The sequence below is a fragment of the Galleria mellonella genome, unplaced genomic scaffold (assembly GCF_026898425.1).
Source record: "Galleria mellonella isolate WM207_F2 unplaced genomic scaffold, CSIRO_AGI_GalMel_v1 utg184, whole genome shotgun sequence".
NCBI classification, from domain to species: domain Eukaryota; kingdom Metazoa; phylum Arthropoda; class Insecta; order Lepidoptera; family Pyralidae; genus Galleria; species Galleria mellonella.
The window spans coordinates 12,883,522-12,903,938 of NW_026442025.1; the positions used below are offsets into that span (position 1 = coordinate 12,883,522).

Genomic DNA, 20,417 nt, shown 5'->3' on the forward strand with positions numbered 1-20,417 from the left:
TTAGGATTTTGCTGAACTAGGTGACAAAAGGTGCGTAAGTTTTCCAATCACTATGAGCGGTTAAACTATTAATGCGATAAAAGGCAATAAACAAACTACCATTCGCATTTGTAATATTACTAATGATGTCAGAATGAATATTCTATTAATTATCTTTCGGTACGTCGCAATCAAATTTTATCGGAAACGTCTAATCATATCTGTCTTGCGACACTTTGTTTTGAACGTGATAGTTATACTTTTTTTTTATTTCATTTATTTATTTTGTGATACATGGGTAACAATGGATGGTAAAACAAGACAAGTCCTCTATGATCAACTCCATCTATCGAGGTATACAAATTATAATAAGAAAATCAATATTTTTTTATTTATTTTTTTATTTTACTTTGAAAGGGAAACATATAATACCTGAGACATATAAAATAGTATACACAACCATAACATAAATCAGTTAAGTTTCCACAATAAACCAAACCAAATAATCGAGAGCAGATGATCATTGATATTAGATATGATATTGATGAACATAATGTCACATTTACAGTAAAAAAATTATAATATTAAGGAAATTTATTGTATGTATCTCCAAGGAAACCGTCAATTGAATAGTATATTCAGTTTACTAAGTACACATACAGTTTACTTTTGTATATTTTATGTTATCTATATCTGCGAGAGATTTAGGTAATTTATTGTATATTCTAGGTGCCATCCCTAAGACACTTTTGGTAAATAATGTCGTTCTATGTTGTTTTTGAAGTGATTTTGTGGTGTTTTCTATTATTACGGTATAGTTATATTGCTTATTCGACGAAGATGCCATTTATATAATTAATAATTGCTAAAAGAATCTAATAAATAGTACTATATTATATTTACGTAGTGTAGGACGACCCCCCCCCCCCCCCCCGCTAGATGGAGTGACGACCTGAAATGCATTGCAGGGAGTCAGTGGATGCAGGTGGCTCAGAACCGTTCTTTATGGCAGTCTATGGGGGAGGCTTATGTCCAGCAGTGGACGGGTAATGGCTGAGATGATGATGATCATCATATTATATTTAAATTTTAATAATCAATAAAATGTGGTATTCAGTCGGATTACTCGTGTAAACATGATGTATAAATGTATGAAATATCAATTAAACTTATTAATAAAATGTAAATATGGAGAAAATTTATAAATATTATCTTATCATACCTTATTGTTGCAAATTACTACAAGAATAATATTATTTATGTATTATTATTATTATTTATTCATTAATACATAAATGTGTACATGGCGGACTTAACACTAAAAACATTCTCTCCCAGTCAACCTTAGGAAAGTGTCAGAATACTCGAATGCGGTATTAGTTATTATTGATATACATACATACTAAAATTATATATTGATTTATTCAGTCCTAAAAATAATCCACTCGAGACTCGCGTAAAGTTTTTTACTACTAGACAAGCGTGAGCTATTTTATTTATATGTATAGTAAGTACAGTGGGCTCAAGTTAACTCATTTGATCTACTCGTCTCGATATGCACTTTCCATTTCTATTTTATTTTCAACAGCTACTTGAGGACAGAAGGGGAAAAAATGTTAGGACACTTGATACGACACGACGAACTTATGAACATTATAATAGAAGGTAACATAGAAGGAAGAAGGGGGAGAGGGAGACCGAGACATAGTTACATCAGGCAGATCAAGGAAGGAGTTGGTGTCGTGTCGTATCAAGAGGTGAAGAGACTCGCTGAAAATCGTAGTGAGTGGCAAGAGCTCTACCGACAAGAGCGCAGCTCTTAAATGAATAGATAGATAGCCTTGTGAACGTGACTGTTACAGATGTAGGACATAATCGGGGAGACGAGTAGATGACGCATGTAGATTAATTTATACACATAAAACTAAAGTCTGTTACCACAATACTATGTCGACCTATATCTATCTACTTATATATTAACCGTATTCTATGTTTACACGTACTATATATTGATGAATTTTAATATATTGGATCTCGAATCCTTCAAACATAGAGTGAACACGCAATTTTAATTATGTACTATGCCTTACTAATGACATTTGTTTAATTTTGTATTTTTGAACAATTATTATTGGTTGTTTTGTTACTTCATACTTTTTGTTTTATTGTAAAGTTGTTTTATGATATCTTCTTGTTTTGTATAAAACAAATATTCAACACAATGTAATATTGTTGTGAATAAATTGAATTGAAATTGAAAATTGACGGAGAAGGCCATAGGCCACTTTTTATCCCGGTCAGTGAACATATCTAGGTCACGAAGATGACGTCGCGGGTAAAAGTTACTACAATATAAGTTAGCATTTTTGAGGCCATCTCCCATATTACTAGTTGACCCGTCGCCCGTATCCAATAGCGAGGACGGATCGATTTGTCATTTACGCGACCCAGAACTAAAAAAATACTACTATTTCATCATTTTAGCCATTATCTGTCCACTGCTGAACATAGGCCTCCCCCATAGACCGTCAGGACCGTTCTTGGTCCTGATACACCTGCACTACTCCACTACAATAAAATAATACGACACTTCAAAAAATTAGCGCGTCGAGTGTTCTCGCCAGTTTTTGGAGCTCTGTGGAGAGAGTAGGAAAGAAGTTGTGGCCCGGATTGTTACTGGAGATGAAACTTGGGTTCACCACTATGAACCTGAGTCGAAGATATAGTCGATGCACTGGCAAAAAAAAAGGCACAACTCCTCCGAAGAAGTTTAAAGTGTCAGAATCGGCCGGAAAATTATATATAGAGTTTAAATTATTTCATGACATATTTTGTTCTCTGTATAATTTCTGTTTTCCAATAAAAAAAAAATCAAAATTAGAGAAAAAAAGTTATAAAGCTAAGTGGATCACCAAAAACTAAAACTATCATGCGCACATAAACGAAAACTTAGATATAATGCATATAAACAAAATACAAGTAAAACTAAATCTTATTTAAATATGCTATTTTAAATATACAAAAATTCTAAATAAATGCATTACTTACTCAAAAAGAATGTATAATAATAATATTATTAATAAGTCAAGAAACAAGTGCAAGGCCACTTGGGATGCCATAAATAAAAAAGGAGAAATATAAGTGAACAAGAAATTGAATGTATCGAGGTTGAGAATAAAAAAATAAATGATCCTCAAAATATTGCAAATGCATTAAACAATTATTTTATATCTTACACAAAAAATACTGTAAAAGCTAATTGCCAGCAAAAAAATATTTAAAACCTGAATTCATCAATATTTATATAACCTTGTAATGAAGAAGTCATTAAAATTATAAAATCTTTGAAAAATACAAGGTCTGTGGGTTTTGATGATATCTCAACTCGCATATTAAAAAGAGTTTGCAAACGAGATTGCCACAGTGTTAATGTATATTGTGAACTTGTCTTTCACGCTAGCTATATTTCCAAATCGATTGAAACATTCAATAGTAATTCCATTACATAAAAAAGATGACAAAACCAAATTAAACAATTATAAACCTATTACATTAAACTTAGTATTTTCAAAGGTATTTGAAAGATTGATGCATATCGTATTATAACCTGCTCATCCGTATGTGTCGTACTTTTAATGAAATTTCCGCTAAATGTCCTCAAATTGATATCTTCAACTCACGTCTGAATGACTTCAAAAACATTTTACAATCAGCTATCAAGTCTCTTTGACATGACCATATTTTTATATATTTTTATTATTTGCATGTGTTTCATTGTTATTTACTACATTTATATGCTTTCTTTATATAATTTGTAATTTAACATAGTTTGTCAACTGTTTTAACCGTGGTGTGTGTACACCTGTCTGGGTCTCAATCTAGTTCAAACTATTATATATATGTTTATAATGTTATTGACTGTAACCTGTTGTGTATACCTTTTAAATAAAATAAAATAAAAACAATATTAAACTGAATAATTTTATTCATAAATTTAATATAAATAAAAATGAACAAAATGGATTCCAAAAAAAAAAAAAATTGACAACATTATCTGCATATTATTCGTAAATTGACAATAATGGATATCAAAATATAAATAATGGATATCAAGCTTCATCTCAAACAGAAAACAATGCGTATTAATAAATCAATTTGATGATACAAACATAAACAAGTCTTTTAAATCTATCATTGCAAACTATTGGGAGTCCTACAAGGAAGTACATTGGGACCTCTATTTTTCATTCTATATATTATATAAATGACTTGCCAGACATAACTAAACATCAATTTGTTTTATTTGCTGACGATTTATCAGTTATTATTCATGAAAATGAAAGAATAAAATCTGACTATGAAATTACTATAAAGAACACAATAAGAGACATAGTCAATTGGTTGCAATACAATGATTTAAGTGTCAATATATCTAAGACTAAGTATATGCAATTCTTGAACTATTTCATGAAGCTAATAGACTTTATTACAAAATGCGATAATGAAATTATAACAAAATCTAAGGAAGTAAAGTTTTTGGGCTTTACATTGGATCAAAATTGTAGTTAGGACATACAAATGATGTAGGAAAGCGTATAAATAGTTTTGTGTATGCTCTAAAAAGGTTCAAAAGAGAAGCCAATGAAACTACAGTTCTTACTGCTTACCACGGTTATATGAGATCAGTATTGAGGTACGGACTTGTATTGTGGGGAAATTCTGTATTAGTAAGATTTTTTTTTTATAATAATAGACCAGACAGTAGAGCAGTACCATGGACATAACAGAGTACACTGATTCGCCCATGATACCCCTCATGCGTTGCCATTCCTGAGGGCTGTTATTCCTCTGTACCCTGTAAATTCACTGCCATATGCCACCATTCTAACCGAAACACACCCATACAAACAGTTGCTTCAAGGTAGAAACATGAATGAGACAGAGTTGCCCAAGCAAACGACTTTTGTACAAAATTTCCCTCTGGTAGAAAATTAATAATACAATAAATTTTTGTAAATACATAATAATATTATGTCTTGTTGCGACTTAATTTAGCGTTGAAACTTAAATTGTAATTAAATTTTCTGACATATAACGTTTCTATCATTTTTATTTATTTTATAATAGCTTTATTGATTACTCAGAATTGATGACCAAAAGTGTGCATTAGGTACCACTAGTAGATAGTAGTGATTTTTGTGTATTGTATAATGTACTAAGCAATTAAAAATTAAATATGTAAATTACCTATATCTAATAACCTATCTGTATGTAAATTCAATGGCTAATATTTGCATGACATTTGATGTGGCGAAACACAATGGACATCTTGTAAACTTGACAAATGCAACATCTTATCTACAATGTTTCTGGCAAATAAATTTCATTTCATTTAATTAAACACTATTTCTATGTTATGAAAGTTAACTTAGGAATGTATATGTATAGTAAAATGTATAGTTCTTTGTAGACCGTACACTTGATTGATGAAGTTTATATCACTTACTTCCTTATTTTTTTTTAATGTTTAATAAATTGTAAGAGAACCTATGCCATTCTATTTAATTATAAAGACGTGTGATATTATTTCATAAAAATTAAGTCTCTTAAATTTCCAGATATTTTTAGGTGGCGGTGTAACAATAATAAATTTGTGGTTACTATGAAAATATTTAGATTTTTTAAGACACTTGGAATCGCAAACAAATTGACGGTCCACTTGATGGTAATTGGTAAACCTTGTCCATGACCAGCCCTATGTACATCATATAACGCTCTGAATGTCATAGTTTTTTTTTTATTGTTCGCAGATTACAAGTGTGATAACACCGCCCACTGTGCCGTCGACGATGCCGGTCGCTAAGGTGAACCCGGTTGTAGCGCCTCCGATGGCGAATGTGCCGGATGTGGCCAACATCCCGGTTAAGCAACGACTCGGGCCGGTTAGTATCTGATACTTGTATCTGTAAATTTTGAAATCAATTACTTGCTACGGTAATTAGTGAACTATATTTTCAATTTTTCTGCGATTAGACCCTGAATTTGTATTTAAACGTAGGTATAATACATATATTTTTCAGCTATTTTATGTTAACAGACTCGTCGCTATATGCACTGGACGAATGTTTCAATATGATATTTGTTTCAGCCTGTGAATAAGCTTGGACGCATAGCGCCAGTGAGTGGTGCACTAGCGGCCGCCCGCAGGGACCCGCGACTGGCGCGACTGCGAACCGCCGCGGCGTCCGCGCCAACCGGGCCCGCCGCGCCTGCTGCCGTGCCTGCTGCGGCGCCTGTGGTGGCTTCTGTGATGCCGCTCATGCCTGCAGTGCCTCAAGTGCCGATTGCGCCTAACGTATTCGACATTAAACCTCTTGAACGTGTAACTAAGCGTAAAAACGTGATCACGATAGACGTTCGGCCCGACGAGGCGCCGCAACGCCCCCGCGATCCGCGCCGCCGCGACCCGCGCCTCGAGAACCGCGACGACCGCCCGCGGAAAGACAAAGCGCGGCCCCGCGATGACCCCCGCCCCAAGAAGGCGGACGACGCCAGCGAGCGGAAACGCGACGAGCGCCGGAACGACGTCGACAAGAAACCCCAGGAAAAGACTGACGCTACCGAGAACGCGATCGGCGACTACTTTGGGAAGCTGCCTGATCCCAAAAAAATCAACAAGCTTCCGCCCATCCCCAAAATAAATAGGGGCGAGGAGGCAGCCAAGGACTCGCCGGTTCCAAATAAGAAACGGAAAGAGTTGCGCGCAGAGAGAAAACAAAAGCGGGAGGAAGCCGGCGGCAAGAGTGGCTCGAGCGAGTCCTCGCCGGAGAAGAAGTCGCGGAGCAAGGAGGCGCGGAGAAAGAAAGAGCCTCGCGCCGACGACGAGGCGGAGAAACCGCCGGAGCCCGAAACGATCGCGTTCAAGGAGCTCAAAAATTACCACAAGGAACGGTACATGAGAAGGAACAAGGAGAAGTCTGAGAGCCCCGAGAAATTACCCACCGAGACCGAGCAGGATAAGACCGGCACTGAAAATGATTCATCAAGTAAGATATCATTCAATGTTAACAGAATGCGAGGTTAGGGCCGATAGAAAATACAAAGTTAGTCTTTGGTATTTTCTATGATCTGTGATATTAGATTATAAGAGAGAGCCGGAAGTATTGAGTTTACACTTGTGTGAAAATAAAATATTTTGCAACTCTTGGAGTATTCATATTAACTTGTTTTACGTCGGCATATTATATAACCCTTTATTGCTAAGTTCCGCAAATCACAAAAAGTAAATAAGTTATTTTATAGGTTGTAGTTAACTTAAGTATCTTGGCACAGTCACAGAGTTTGTCTAATTTGCAGTCTTATGTTAATTACAGTACTACTCTATAAGCACTTTTCCTTTGCACGGTATATTACTGAAGGGTTTCTTTAATTTGGTGTCAGATTGTTTCTGATTTTCATTAACATAACTTTATGTACCTGTGGTGCTTGCAACTTCTCGTAAGCCGAGTTTTAAAAATAACAATTCGTTTCTGAGAGATCGGTGTTTAGTACTCAGTCAAAGAATATCTAGTATATATCAATACTGAATATAAAATGCTAAGAGCTTTAAAGACATCACTTGAGTGGATTGTAAAAGTCGACGCTTCAGATTCTTGGACCAACACCGCCTCAAGAAGTCTCCAGAGGTCAGGAAAATGCTGCAACATACTTTTACCTGCAAGGTCCTACTTGGTTAGATTTTCGACTATATTATATGCCCAGGGTAGTGTACTTCTCTGTCTCTTCTCTGTGTCTCTTCCCTAACGTAATATCTGTAAAAAATCTTGACCGGCAAATCCATGATTATTTCTAACATCAATTTTGTTAAATATATTATTATTATTATTAAAATTGGGAGGGTAATTTTTGTGAAAATTAATTTATTTGAGGATAAAGAAAACTTGTTTAGGAACGTAGTATTTTGTACATCTTGGAAGCAGTTCTTAATGTAACGCTCCAACTGGGGAATACTATTTACTATATAAAATGCTCATTTATTATCCAAAAATCTATTTTTTTTTATTTAGAAACGTCCTGAGAGTTGGATATAATTTAGTTAGTTTATTTAGTTTCAATACAGATAAAATTCTCAGTAAGTATACTTAGATTATTTTTTAAATTTATAATTTATTTTTTATAAAAATTATTATATATAATTTTATTAGAAATATTTGCTTTAAATAACTTTATTTTCAGATATACATATGTACGTACATAATAGATTAGCTTTGCTATCGTATTTAAGATTAGCTCTGTCCATAACTTCATGCGTGTAGATTTCAAAACTAGGAAAACTAATGAAAAGGAGTACTTCTAGATAGCATATGAAGATAAAACACACTAGTTTATAAGTTAGACATTTAATAGTACATTACTGCAGCGGCCAACAACTGAGACATTGATGGACGAACGTGCAAATGTGGGCCGAGGCGTAGCCGAGGCATACATATGTGAGTTCATCAATGCCTAATTGTGGCCAAGGCTTGTATAGTACTTTTCTCAAACAATGCGCGGAAATCAAAAACACAATTTTACTTTTTACTTTCAATGACTAATAACGAACAATAACAATTTTTCACGCGCCATAATGTTGCTTCGTTTTTTTTTTCAATAAACAGCTTTCTATTTGTAAGCCCGTTCGAAATTTTAATAAAACATTTTATTAGTTACCTCCTTGGTAGCCATGTTTCGAAGTAAAAGGTCAATCCATTTTTAAATTACAGGACATATATGAATTTACATAGTAATTTATCTGGCCTCAAAACACGACAGATATGGATTTTCATACAACTTTTGCCGGCCGCTGCCCGCATGTATCTGGCCAGTACGGCAATTTTGATTTATTTCGAAGAAGGTTGTCAAAATAATGCTCACATTTCCAAGCATGTTTGAGAAAAAATATATAACAGTGAAAATTGCATACAATTTGTATTTACGAGAAGCCGGAACAAACGTATAGACAGCAAAATTGCAAAAAAATATTGTCTTGGAATCTATTAGTTTCTTTAAGTACAACGAAGAAGATATATTCGTAGGCTGTGTCTACTTAACTACAAAGTGGGAAAAGAATGCAGTTACAATGAAGTTTAAAGATAGTGTAAGAAAGGCTACTGTAGTGACATCTCAACTGCATATTTGGAGCTGTTTCCAACTTGTAACAAGGACGGTTTTAGAAGAAAAGCGAGTTAGGTGACACTAGGACGGCCAAAACCGTCGAAATTGGAGAGTAAAAGTACACTTAAAGGCGATACCTTGGAGTCTACGTGTTTTTCTGCACGAAAAAAATATTATCGTTTAAAGGGTTAAATTACATAACATGTCAATTAAAATTTATGTTTTGATTGAGATGTTTATTGTCGATTGAAGTTTACTTATAATAGTTTAAACAAACTACATGTGTATTCTTTTGAATACATACATTTATAGTTTTAGAGTTATACTAAAAGTCCTCGCCTTGTTTCCTGTGACTTTAATAAAATAATATCAGAGATTCGTAATCCACGTGCGCTACCCTCAATTTGTTTTTTTCTATACTAAATGTGTTAGATATAGAAAAAAAAAACAGATATACATCGTACTTGGATAACTTGCGAATGCATTTTAACTCTCTCCTTCACCTGGATATCAATTTGAATTCTTTTTTCTCGTTAATTTGTAATTTTTTAATTTTCTATACTTTCCTTTTATGTATTTATACATATTTATTAGTGTATTATAAAAGGGGGAGACGGTCAGTACTTTTGAAAAATTAACGAAAAAGTATTTTTTCATGAAGTTTTGTGGTTCTAAACGAAACTCAAGGGGGTCATTGGATTGGTCAGTAATGGGGTCTAATAGTCTCATTGCTAGTAATATATCCAATTAGGTCAACCTCCATTCTTTACTTCTGTAAACCATTGTGGTTAATTTTTATTGAGTTGGTCACTTGATTCAGTTCGTGAATGACCTGCTTTTATCCTCCCCTATCATTTCTCACTGGTGCCCCGCCAGCATGTACCTATGACATAGGCCGAGTTCCATTTTTACCCTATAAAAAAAACAGATTCTAAGAGTCCGCAGTTGATATGTGTGCCACTAAAAATGTCTCACAGTACAGGGACAGGAAAGTGTTTTTTTTTTAATTGGAGAAAGATGGAATGTTGTACCCGTCTTTGCTAACGATACACAATACAGGGGCACCAGTGGTGGATGAAACGATGAGGATGAAGGCACAGGTCAGTTGGCTCATCGCATAAGTTAACTACAATAGTTTCCAGAATGACTGTCTGGAGGTCGATCTGACAGGATATAATTGCTAGCAGTGGCGTCTGACAGTTCCATTACTAACAATCTCTGTAATATTCTGCAATATTCATTGTACTATTCATATTGTCAAGCCACAGTTAATACTTTTACTTTATAACATCGGTTGGCAGTGTATTTGCCAAGTTTGCCAAGTTCTTGAATTTAGAACTTAAATTTTCCGTAATTTTTCCAAACTTAATTTTCTTATTTTCATTGGGTTACTTTCTATCAGTAAAGATTAGATATACGTTGCAATTCTAATATTAATTAATTTTTGATATAATTAGATATTTAATAATTAGATAAGATATTTAATAACGGAAATGTTATGTAGATAGGAAAAGTGTTTACTGTAAAACATTGTCAACACACATAAACTTGATAATTTTTATTATCACCTTAATTTCCATTCCACTGTATGTTACGAAGCTTTTCCTGTTTGAGTTTAGAAGTTATTACGTATTCATGTGGTAAGAATATAGTATTCGACTTGTATCAATGACGGCTAGACGAATACCGTATTTGAAGATTTTTTTAAAAACCATTCTTCGTCAAATTGTGATATCTTACGTTAATTATGTAGTATATTATTTTATCTAGGATATTATTTCAAAAACTATCGAATACTGTATAGTGACAATGAATGTCTTATTAATAAGTGTAACATGCTTCAGTGATTTACATTATTAATTTATTTTTTACATCGTCTGTTTTTGAATCTCTCCTTCATATTTTGCCAAAGTATGATCTTGAGCCTCCTGCATCATTAATGTGACATATTTGAAGTCATCAAACCCCTTGATGGCGCTGTATTGTAAGGGGGTGTGACTGTAACCTGTGGTTTTTTTTTTCATAATTAGACTGAATATGAAACGGTTATATTTGATTTGTTGATTTCCTTGTCAGTGCAAATATATGCATATTTTTATTATTAATTTAACTACACAAATGTTTTTTTTTTACATTTGTATATACTATTCGTAGATACTAATGGTCTGTTTTTCTTTAATTGTTATAATTAAGAAATAACTTGGCATATTTTTTTGTGAAAACAGTAAAGTCGATTCTAAAGTGTCATTTCTCTAAATTTAAATTATTTTACTAGATTTAGTCAAAAAATTGTTATATAAATTTAGTTTGTGATAGTTCATAAAATAGTATATGTTTATAGTTTAACTGTCCACTGCGGGTAGTTGACACGCTTGGCAGGCGTCAAATCCTATGCAGGTCTAATGTAGCTGTTAAAGAGTGCGTGTCAACTACCCGTTGACACGCTTGGCAGGCGGATTGGCAACCGCAGTTAGGCTTTGAAGACGTTTTAAAAGGTACGCTGCTGCCCATCTCTCGCCCTCCTTTAGAAGCTTCTTACGGGAAAGGAAAGGGTCGCTCTCGGCATATAATAAATAGGTCATAAAATACTAATCTCGTGAAATTATCAATTTATAACATTACGTTAAGAGATATATTTAGAGAAATGAGAATCGATCCCAATGTATACTTTATAAATAAACTAACAGCCAATTTGAAATTGTAAATTTTGAATCCACTGAATTCGATAAAGAGATGTGCCAAGATTGTTTAATAATTGTGCTGAATATAGAAAAACAGATGTCTAACTGGTAGATAGATATTCGGTAATTATGCTTACATTATAAAATATATATGACTACAAGTACATATGGCTAGGGTGTTAACTGATTAATATTAAATTTAGGTCGGGTCTTCTAGAATATTGTATTAATACGTCTGATGCAATATTTGAAAGCGTACATTTTATTGCTATTTGAATTTATTTTCAAAACTGCATTGTTAAGTCCCGATAATAAATTTAAATTGTCTTAGTTATCAAGTAATATAAGCACGTGAGGCATAAAGATGTTTCCCATTAGAAATATCGTAAGGGTTGTTGCAAGTAATCCGAACATAACGAGCACGGGTTCAGTTCACGTGCTAACATTCGATCCACGCGTGGCTGTGGCTGACATTGTTTCCTCAACTATATACCTTCAGAGTATAACAATTTATATTTCTTTAATTTCATTCAATAAATAGTATAAATCAGATATTTGATTATAGAAATGGAAAATAGAAACAATTTTAGGGAAATTAGCGCAATACATTGAATCAGAGATAAATAAGTCCAATAATTATTTGTGTACATTTACAAATTGTTTAATCGATTTAAAAGTGGAAGAGGTGATTCAGTCAGTTGTTACTTAAATATCTAATTTAATAACCAATTTTTTTTTTTATTATATAAGTCTTGCAGGAATCCCCTAAAAATTTGATTAATATGACTGTACCGAACTCTGTGCTTTAAGATTGGAGAAAATAGTTATAGAATTAGTAACAGTAGATACTTCCCTTATCATTCTGGGTTAAACGCAACTACATTGTGAGTGTTCGCACCAAGTAAAGGATTGATAATGTAACTTATGTGGACGGTAGAATGTATTATTAATGTCATTGGATCATGGGTAAGTGTGTTGACATGTGAAATGATCCCAACAAACGGGTCAAGGTAAAAGGTTACAGCATACGTCTGATATTGCAATGTAGACATAAGATTATATAAAAATAAAGTCCCATTTTCAGGTGTTCCTGAAATTGACGAGACTAAGGATGTGGACCTTCGGGTGTTGCACTCAGTGGATGTTAAACCAGCTGCGGTCAGCCAGAAGCGGTCATCGACCGAGTTGCCCGATGTGAAAGCTAAAAGAACTAAACACGACAAGTTTGACATGTGAGTATTCTGTTACGTATTAATTTATCTATGTATATTTTCACAAAGAAACCACCTTGTTATTGGGTAACAGAATCAAGTAAAGTCCTATTTATCCGAATTGTATTAACTCGAAATCCGCTTTACCTGTAAAAAAAATTCCGAATTTTTTACACCTATTCATACTCGTATATGTACTTTTATTTCTAGTTTTGTTTCATAATTTTGTAGTTTATTTTTTCATTTAAACTTCCTATTTAAAACTTCACGTTTGTTCTATGTTTAAATTTTATTAAAACTAAGCAAGTCACGTCTATATAGTATTTATAGTTTTTAAAGTCACGAATAAACGGCTATTTGCTTCGTATGTACAATTTACAATAACTGGCGTAAGTAACTTTTTATTCAGTTGAAGTCATGAAGCTAGATTTTCTCAGTGGTGGTAAAACGCGGGAAGAATTTTATTTATTGTAATGAATTAAATGTAAAGTTTAATGATCCCAAATGCTGAGAGTTAGAATTACTTATCAGTATTTGATGTTTTCTATAAGTTTTAAAGGTTGTAAGCTAAAATCACATCAATAATAAAAGATGTATATTATATTGATAGGTATTATATATATATATATTCTCTTTCATATTGGTTAAATAATAATTTCATAAGCACGATTGAAGTAGCTGTTTTAATTTGCAATTGCTTATAATTTTAGTGTTAATAAACTAACTAACTAAACTGTTATTTTTAGACTGTTCGGTAACGAAGACGTAGACCTCCGTCAGTTGCCCCAAGTAGAAGAAATAAACGCCCCACCACCCCCGTCAATTAATGATTCACCTAAATCGGTTAGTAAAATGGACGAGGATGTTGTACCCTCGCCTCAAAATTCACCAAAACAAAAAGACTGGAATGAAGTCAAAGAAAATAATGAAGACATAAAGAAAACACCTTCCAAGTTGGATATTGCGAAAGCTAAGCTGGCGGAAGCTACTAAAGGAAAAGACAGGTTGGGAAGACCATTGCTCTTCAGTAAATCACCAAGTAAGTAATTGTTCTTTCAATGTTTCAGCCAATAATTGCTCACTGTTGAACATAATCTTTCCCCATAAGGGGAGGTTGCCAGTAGTTGTCACATTTGGCAGGCGGGTTGGCAACCGCAATTAGGCTATTAGAGATGTTTTAAGAGCGATAATTATTCTTTACATAATAAAAATTGTATTGGAATTGCAAAATGTATGAAAATCCTGTGCAGGTCTGATGTGGCTGTCAAGGAATAGTTTTTGTAAATTGTAACAATGTGATTACAAAATATTTTTTTTTTTGTGCATTTAATAATTATCATTTTATCATCAGGTGTTGAAAAGGAGAGACGTCGTACTCTCAGTTCCGAAGATATAGATTTGAGAACCGATAACACAGAGGATCATAAAAAATCAATATCCATTATCATGCACCAAGCTAAAGAACAGTTCAGTGATGGTCAACTGGACAAAAGTCAATATAATGCTTTAATGTATCAAGTATTGCAACTGAACGAGAAACTCAAATTGAAAGAAGCAAAACAGCGGGAGTCATTAGAGGTATCAAAAAGGAAACTCAAGGCGCATACGAAAGATGAAAATACTAAAGTTGCTAGTCCCAAGTCATCGCCGACTGATCGAAATAAATTTGGAGACATTGATGAGAGAATTACCCCTGTCTTCATAGATACTCCACCAGATAGTCAACAGTTTCTCAGTCAAGATTCGGATATGAGAATGAATATGAACTCCATGGATGGATGCGATGGTCCCCCGCCTTCTAATGTACTGCCAATGCCTCCGGCGATGCCGATGTTCCCACCATTCACGCCCATGTGGAGAGGGCAGCCCAGACCGAGAGTCGAAGAGTACGGACCGCGAAGGTTTCGGGGTCCAGCACAACAGTTCTTTAGAGGAAAATTCGACAAGAGAGCGATGAGACCACCGTTCGACCCGCGGCTACCGTTGCCCTTACCGACACCTACACCTGGCATGTGCCAGGGAGAGAGCCCTCTCCAGCCGTACGAAAGGACCGTGTCCCCACCTCCTCTCGGCGCGCCAGGAATTACCATCCCACCTACAGATTTTAGAATTTTAGAGTACATAGATCGAGATCCTGTTAAAACGATCCAAATCGATGGAGTGCCGAGAGAGATTAGATTTTATGGTGAAACAGCTGTCATCATGATGGACTGGGATGATCCAAGAGAGATCAAATTCTTGCCCGGGTGCAGAAGAGTTACGTTCGATAATAAGGATTCCGTAGTATTATCTTTCAATGAAGGCTACAAACAAGTGGAGATCGACGATCAAGTGTTTGACATTCGTTTTGGGGCGCCGACGAGGGAGCTTTATATAAATGGCAGATGGTACGAATGCTTTTTTGGTGGTCATAGTCAACGCCTTACTGTCCGACTTGACCCATTGAAACTGCGCAGAGATGTTGCGTCTCTGTGCATCTTCTACCGAATTTATCATGGGGAGTGTTCTGAGGAATTGTTCGGATTGATACCTGCTGCTGATTTTCACCACCGTACAACCCGCCACAAACTAAAGTTTCATCCCAATCATCTGGACCTATCGGCACGATCATCGATGGGAAACCTAGATTAGTGCAATTAGAAGGGCCGCCTCCCCAAGTTGATATCGGAAAGACTAAACGCACAGATCTAGTTGCTGGCAAAATCAATGTCATCGTGAACGCCACACAGAGGTGTCCCGTCTACCTCGATGCTAAAGTACAAAAGTTCCTCATCAATGGACATGTGTTGACGATACGCTTCGTGGATTCGTTGAGAACTGTTCTAATAAACGAGCAACCGTTCAAACTGGAGTTTGGCGATTTACCTAAACCGATATCGATAGGTAATGAAAAGTTCTTCATTAGATTTTCGGCACTCCCTCGTCACATAAAGGCTGGTCACATAGAAATAGCAAATATGGAGGGCACGAGAATGGAACCGGTCATGCAGCCGACGGTCGGCTTTAACTACCAAACCGCCATGGAAACTGATCAAGTGTTTGTACCGAGACCTGTGAAGACACCGAGCCCTGAAATGAACAGTGACAGTAATACACATGGAAACTGATCAAGTGTTTGTACCGAGACCTGTGAAGACACCGAGCCCTGAAATGAACAGTGACAGTAATACACAAGGTTGGTTTTTTTTAAATTATTTTGGAATTGTAATTACTGTAGATTGCTTTTGGAAGTGATGTGTATTCAACATGGATGATGAATCACTGAAATGATGATGAAATGCATTGTTTATTAATTTAATAAAAGTAAGTACATTTTCAGGTTTGGACATGTTGGCAAGTGTCATGCCTTCAACAATGGCACCTGCGTCTGCTTCAGAGTACAGTTTAGCCGAGCCGATCTTCTTGAAATCAGATAAAATACCAGGATTGGAACCATCGGTCGAAGAGAAACCGGCAAACCCAACACTCCCAATCCTGGCCAACATAAACGTGAACGATTTGTTTGCTAAACTGGTAGCCAGTGGCATAGTGCAGGTCAACAACGAATTAAAAACTGAACCCAAGGAAGAGGTGAAAGAAGAGGCCAAACCGAAGCCAAAAGAGGATAAGAATGTCATCCATAAAGTTGATTTGCTGAGAAGTGAAACTTTGAAAGTGTAAGTAACATTTTATATAATCAACTTTTTCGTTTTCCATAATACAAGGTGTCCTAGCTTTAGGGTCTGGCAATTGATGTTATTAATTAATTTTAAATTTTCGCGTTGTTTACACATATTTTAAATATACAATCGGGATGTAATGCGATAAAAAACCTTTGAAGGTAAATAGTACATCTGCTTTTTTATTGCAGACATTTCCACGTGTATTGCACCACTACTGTTTTCAAGTCCCGATTATTTGTTTAAAATTAATATTAGTACTTAATATTAGTTTATAAACCTAATATCTTCTCTATCTTGCTCTAACATACATCTTACTGTCGTTAATAATCGTTAGCTGAATCAAAATTAGAAATTTTTGAACTTTTCTGTAAATTATTGAACCCATTAGTTTTCGTTTCCGTAAATAGGAAAAGTATTAAATGAATTTTTTTCGGGGTACGTTAGGACTTAACAATAATAAAATCGTGAAAGCCGAAACTGAGAAAACGAGAAAATATCTCAAACTGGCTCACGAGGTGACCGAAATGTGGGGGGTGACGTCCACCGAAATCCATTTTCCGCCAGAAGTAATATGAGCAAATGATTTTTCCACTACTAATGGATGGGAGACTGTGTTATGACTATTGGCTATGTTCACGCCGGCCGCATTGACGTGTCCGCTGCCATCTTTTTTTGTTTGCATCGATGTGCTGTATCTTCTACCCTCGCACTTACGTTTTCTAATGTACTATTTATCAAACAATTAGATTGCGTTTTTGATGGAATATTTATGTTGCACTCGTTATTTATATTTAGATTTTTCTCTTCCTGAGAAATATGAAGCAATCCAATAAGTCCATTGTCGTAATGAAAATTATCAATAACATTTACACACCCTCTCTTCGTTTTTATATATTGTGAGGGTTCAAAGTTATTCACAATTGAGTCTGATTTTAAATTTGTCAACTCATTCTTTATCACTTGTAATTCTTCTGTTGTAGCGCAGGTTTCCTTTACAGTTCCAATCTCTATTTGCAACACGAGTATATCTTTTAATAATTTGGTTACATTTACGTGAAACTTACGGGGGGTAGTTTTTGCAAATTTCTTGAACTTTTTCGGGACCTATTCCTTTCAATAGCGATATAATATCTTCAATATCCCGTTTCTCTTTACCGTCCTTTTTCCGCATAATCTTTGGTATCTTCGTATTGACTGAGTCAAAAAACAAAGTCTTCGCTTCCCTGATCTCTTCACTCGAAAGTGAAATCGTAACAATACGAATGAGATTTTTCTCGTCCATAACATCACATTTATTTTGGACAAAAGATAATAGTTCACTAATTACAATTATTGCATTTCAATATATTTGTTGCTATTATACTAAGCGATTTATAGACGGCGTTCTTGCACATCCATACTCAATGAAATGTACGCAACGGCTGACTTAAAAAACCGAACTGTTTTTTGCGGTTTTGCCTGCATACATAAGTTTATAAAATATATGTACAAGTATAACTATATACAGTGAACTCTCTATATTAGCAACTCATTTGAACCACTTTCAATAAAAAAATCTTATTGAGAAAAGTTGCTTATAGGGGAAAAAAGAGTATAAAAATACTTACCGTCTGGAAAATATTTTTCCTTATTTCTTTTACTAACTAAGCTGAGTAGAATAAATAAAATATAAACAATGTTGCTTATTGAGAGGTTGCTTATATAGAGCGTTGACTGCACTAAATTTGAATGAAATCCGTCGACTCATTTAAGTGTGATCGCATATCCACGGTTAGCGTGGTCGCAATCTGTTGTGTTCATAATATGATGAGGTTAATGTGTTAATATGCGTGGGCACGTGCAGGAAGCAGGAGGCGCTGGTGGCGCGGCTGTACGGCGGCATGCAGTGCTCGGGCTGCGGCGCACGCTTCCCGCCCGAACACACGGTGCGCTACTCGCAGCATCTCGACTGGCACTTCCGCCAGAACCGCCGCGACCGCGACTCGGCTCGTCGCGCGCATTCGCGCCACTGGCACTACGACCTCTGCGACTGGCTGCACTACGAGGAGATCGAGGACCTCGAGGACAGAGGTGAGAGGACGCCTCCGGTCTCTCTTCACGCATGGCTTTACTCTTCGTCTTCCACGCTACTGTACCCTTTGCTACTTGTTTACACTTTATACAAGTTTGTTGGCAAATGTCATGCAACCAATTTTTAGACTATTACTTATAATATGCTCATAGTCTATTACTTACTTGATTTTTTTTATATCACCGAGGTGGTAAACGAGCACTTTCCGGTTCGATCTGGAGCAATTACTATGGATGCTTGGTAACAGCAGGGGTATAGCAAACGCTTTGTCCGTCCTGAATTAAATCTGTCTTTTTGGAAATTATTTGCAGGGATTTTGTACCACAGAAAATATTAGTACATCTTAGAATATACTGACGTTCATGGTACTACATATGCATTGCCACCTCTGAGAACTAAGATATTAACTTCATATCTTGTAATTCCACTGTGATATCTCATTCTACAAACTGAAACACAGCCATGAAAGCGCAGCAGCTTTGTGATAGAAACGCACTATGTATTATGCAGACAGCTTTTGTACAAAGTCTCCCTCTACTAGCTAGCTAAAATAATATTGCTTTATAATTTAGAAAAGAGCTGGTTCGAGACTGGTGGGGCGGAGGGCGAGGCGGCGGGCGAAGGCGCGGCGGAGGCGGCGGCCGAGGCGCCCAGCGTGGCGGCTGGCGCGCCGCATGACCAGCACTGCGCCGTCTGTGGCGACCGCTTCCAGCAGTTCTACAACGAGGACAAGGAGGAGTGGCATCTGAGGAACTCAGTGCGCCACGACGACCGCAACTACCACCCGCAGTGCTTCGACGACTACAAGGTTGGCCTCTCAAACCAATACCTAATTTGATCATGTCTCATAAGTCTATCTATCCTATTTAAGAGCTGCACTCTTGTCGGTGGAGTTCTTGCCACTTACTATGATTTTCAGCGAGTCTCTTCACCTCTTGATACGACACGACACCAACTCCTTCCTTGATCTGCCTGATGTAACTATGTCTCGGTCTCCCTCTTCCGCTCCTTCCTTCTATCTTACTTCTATTCTAATATTCATAAGTTCGTCGTGTCGTATCAAGTGTCCCAACATTCTTCCCCTTCTGTCCTCAATAGTTCTAATAATTTGTCTCTTTTCCTTGACCCTAAGCAGGACCTCCTCTTTGCTAATTCGATCCCTCCAGCTAATTTTCTCCATTCTTCTCCAGCACCACATTTCAAAGGCTCTAAGTTTATCCATTTCCTTTTGAGTTAATGTCCATGTCTCACATTAATACAAAGCTATACTCCAGATATAGGTTTTGATAAGCCACTTTCTAATATCTTTTGTTATCTTAGCCTGTAAAAGGTGTTTTTTTTTTGTTATTGAAGGCTTGTTTGGCCATAGCTATTCTCGTGACTACATCTGGAGTACATCTGGAATCACTTGTGATTAAACTGCCTAAATATTGTAATGTATTTACTTGTTCTAATTGAGTATTGTTAATTTTTATAGTATTATTTTGTCGATGTTTAGTTTTAGCTATTGTCATTATTTTAGTTTTCTTGCTATTAATTTTAAGTCCATATTTATGATTTCTTTTTGTCTTAGGTTTTCTATCTAATTCCCCAATCATATTATATGCTTTGCCCATTTTGCCTTTCTTCATATTGTCATCAGTATTGTTACATGTTTTTT

At 35.6% G+C, this 20,417-nt stretch overlaps 1 protein-coding gene across 1 annotated transcript in view; it reads left to right on the forward strand.

Annotated features, from left to right (window-relative positions):
* Positions 1 to 20,417, forward strand: part of LOC113512125 (uncharacterized) — a 30,648-nt gene that overhangs the window by 5,444 nt on the left and 4,787 nt on the right. Inside the window, exons 6-14 of the mRNA XM_052893724.1 lie at positions 5,790 to 5,921; positions 6,128 to 7,025; positions 12,898 to 13,045; positions 13,771 to 14,063; positions 14,376 to 15,435; positions 15,618 to 16,111; positions 16,329 to 16,680; positions 18,530 to 18,756; positions 19,330 to 19,565. Of these exons, the coding sequence (XP_052749684.1) occupies positions 5,790 to 5,921; positions 6,128 to 7,025; positions 12,898 to 13,045; positions 13,771 to 14,063; positions 14,376 to 15,435; positions 15,618 to 16,111; positions 16,329 to 16,680; positions 18,530 to 18,756; positions 19,330 to 19,565 (3,840 nt within the window). The remainder of the gene's footprint in view (positions 1 to 5,789; positions 5,922 to 6,127; positions 7,026 to 12,897; positions 13,046 to 13,770; positions 14,064 to 14,375; positions 15,436 to 15,617; positions 16,112 to 16,328; positions 16,681 to 18,529; positions 18,757 to 19,329; positions 19,566 to 20,417) is intronic.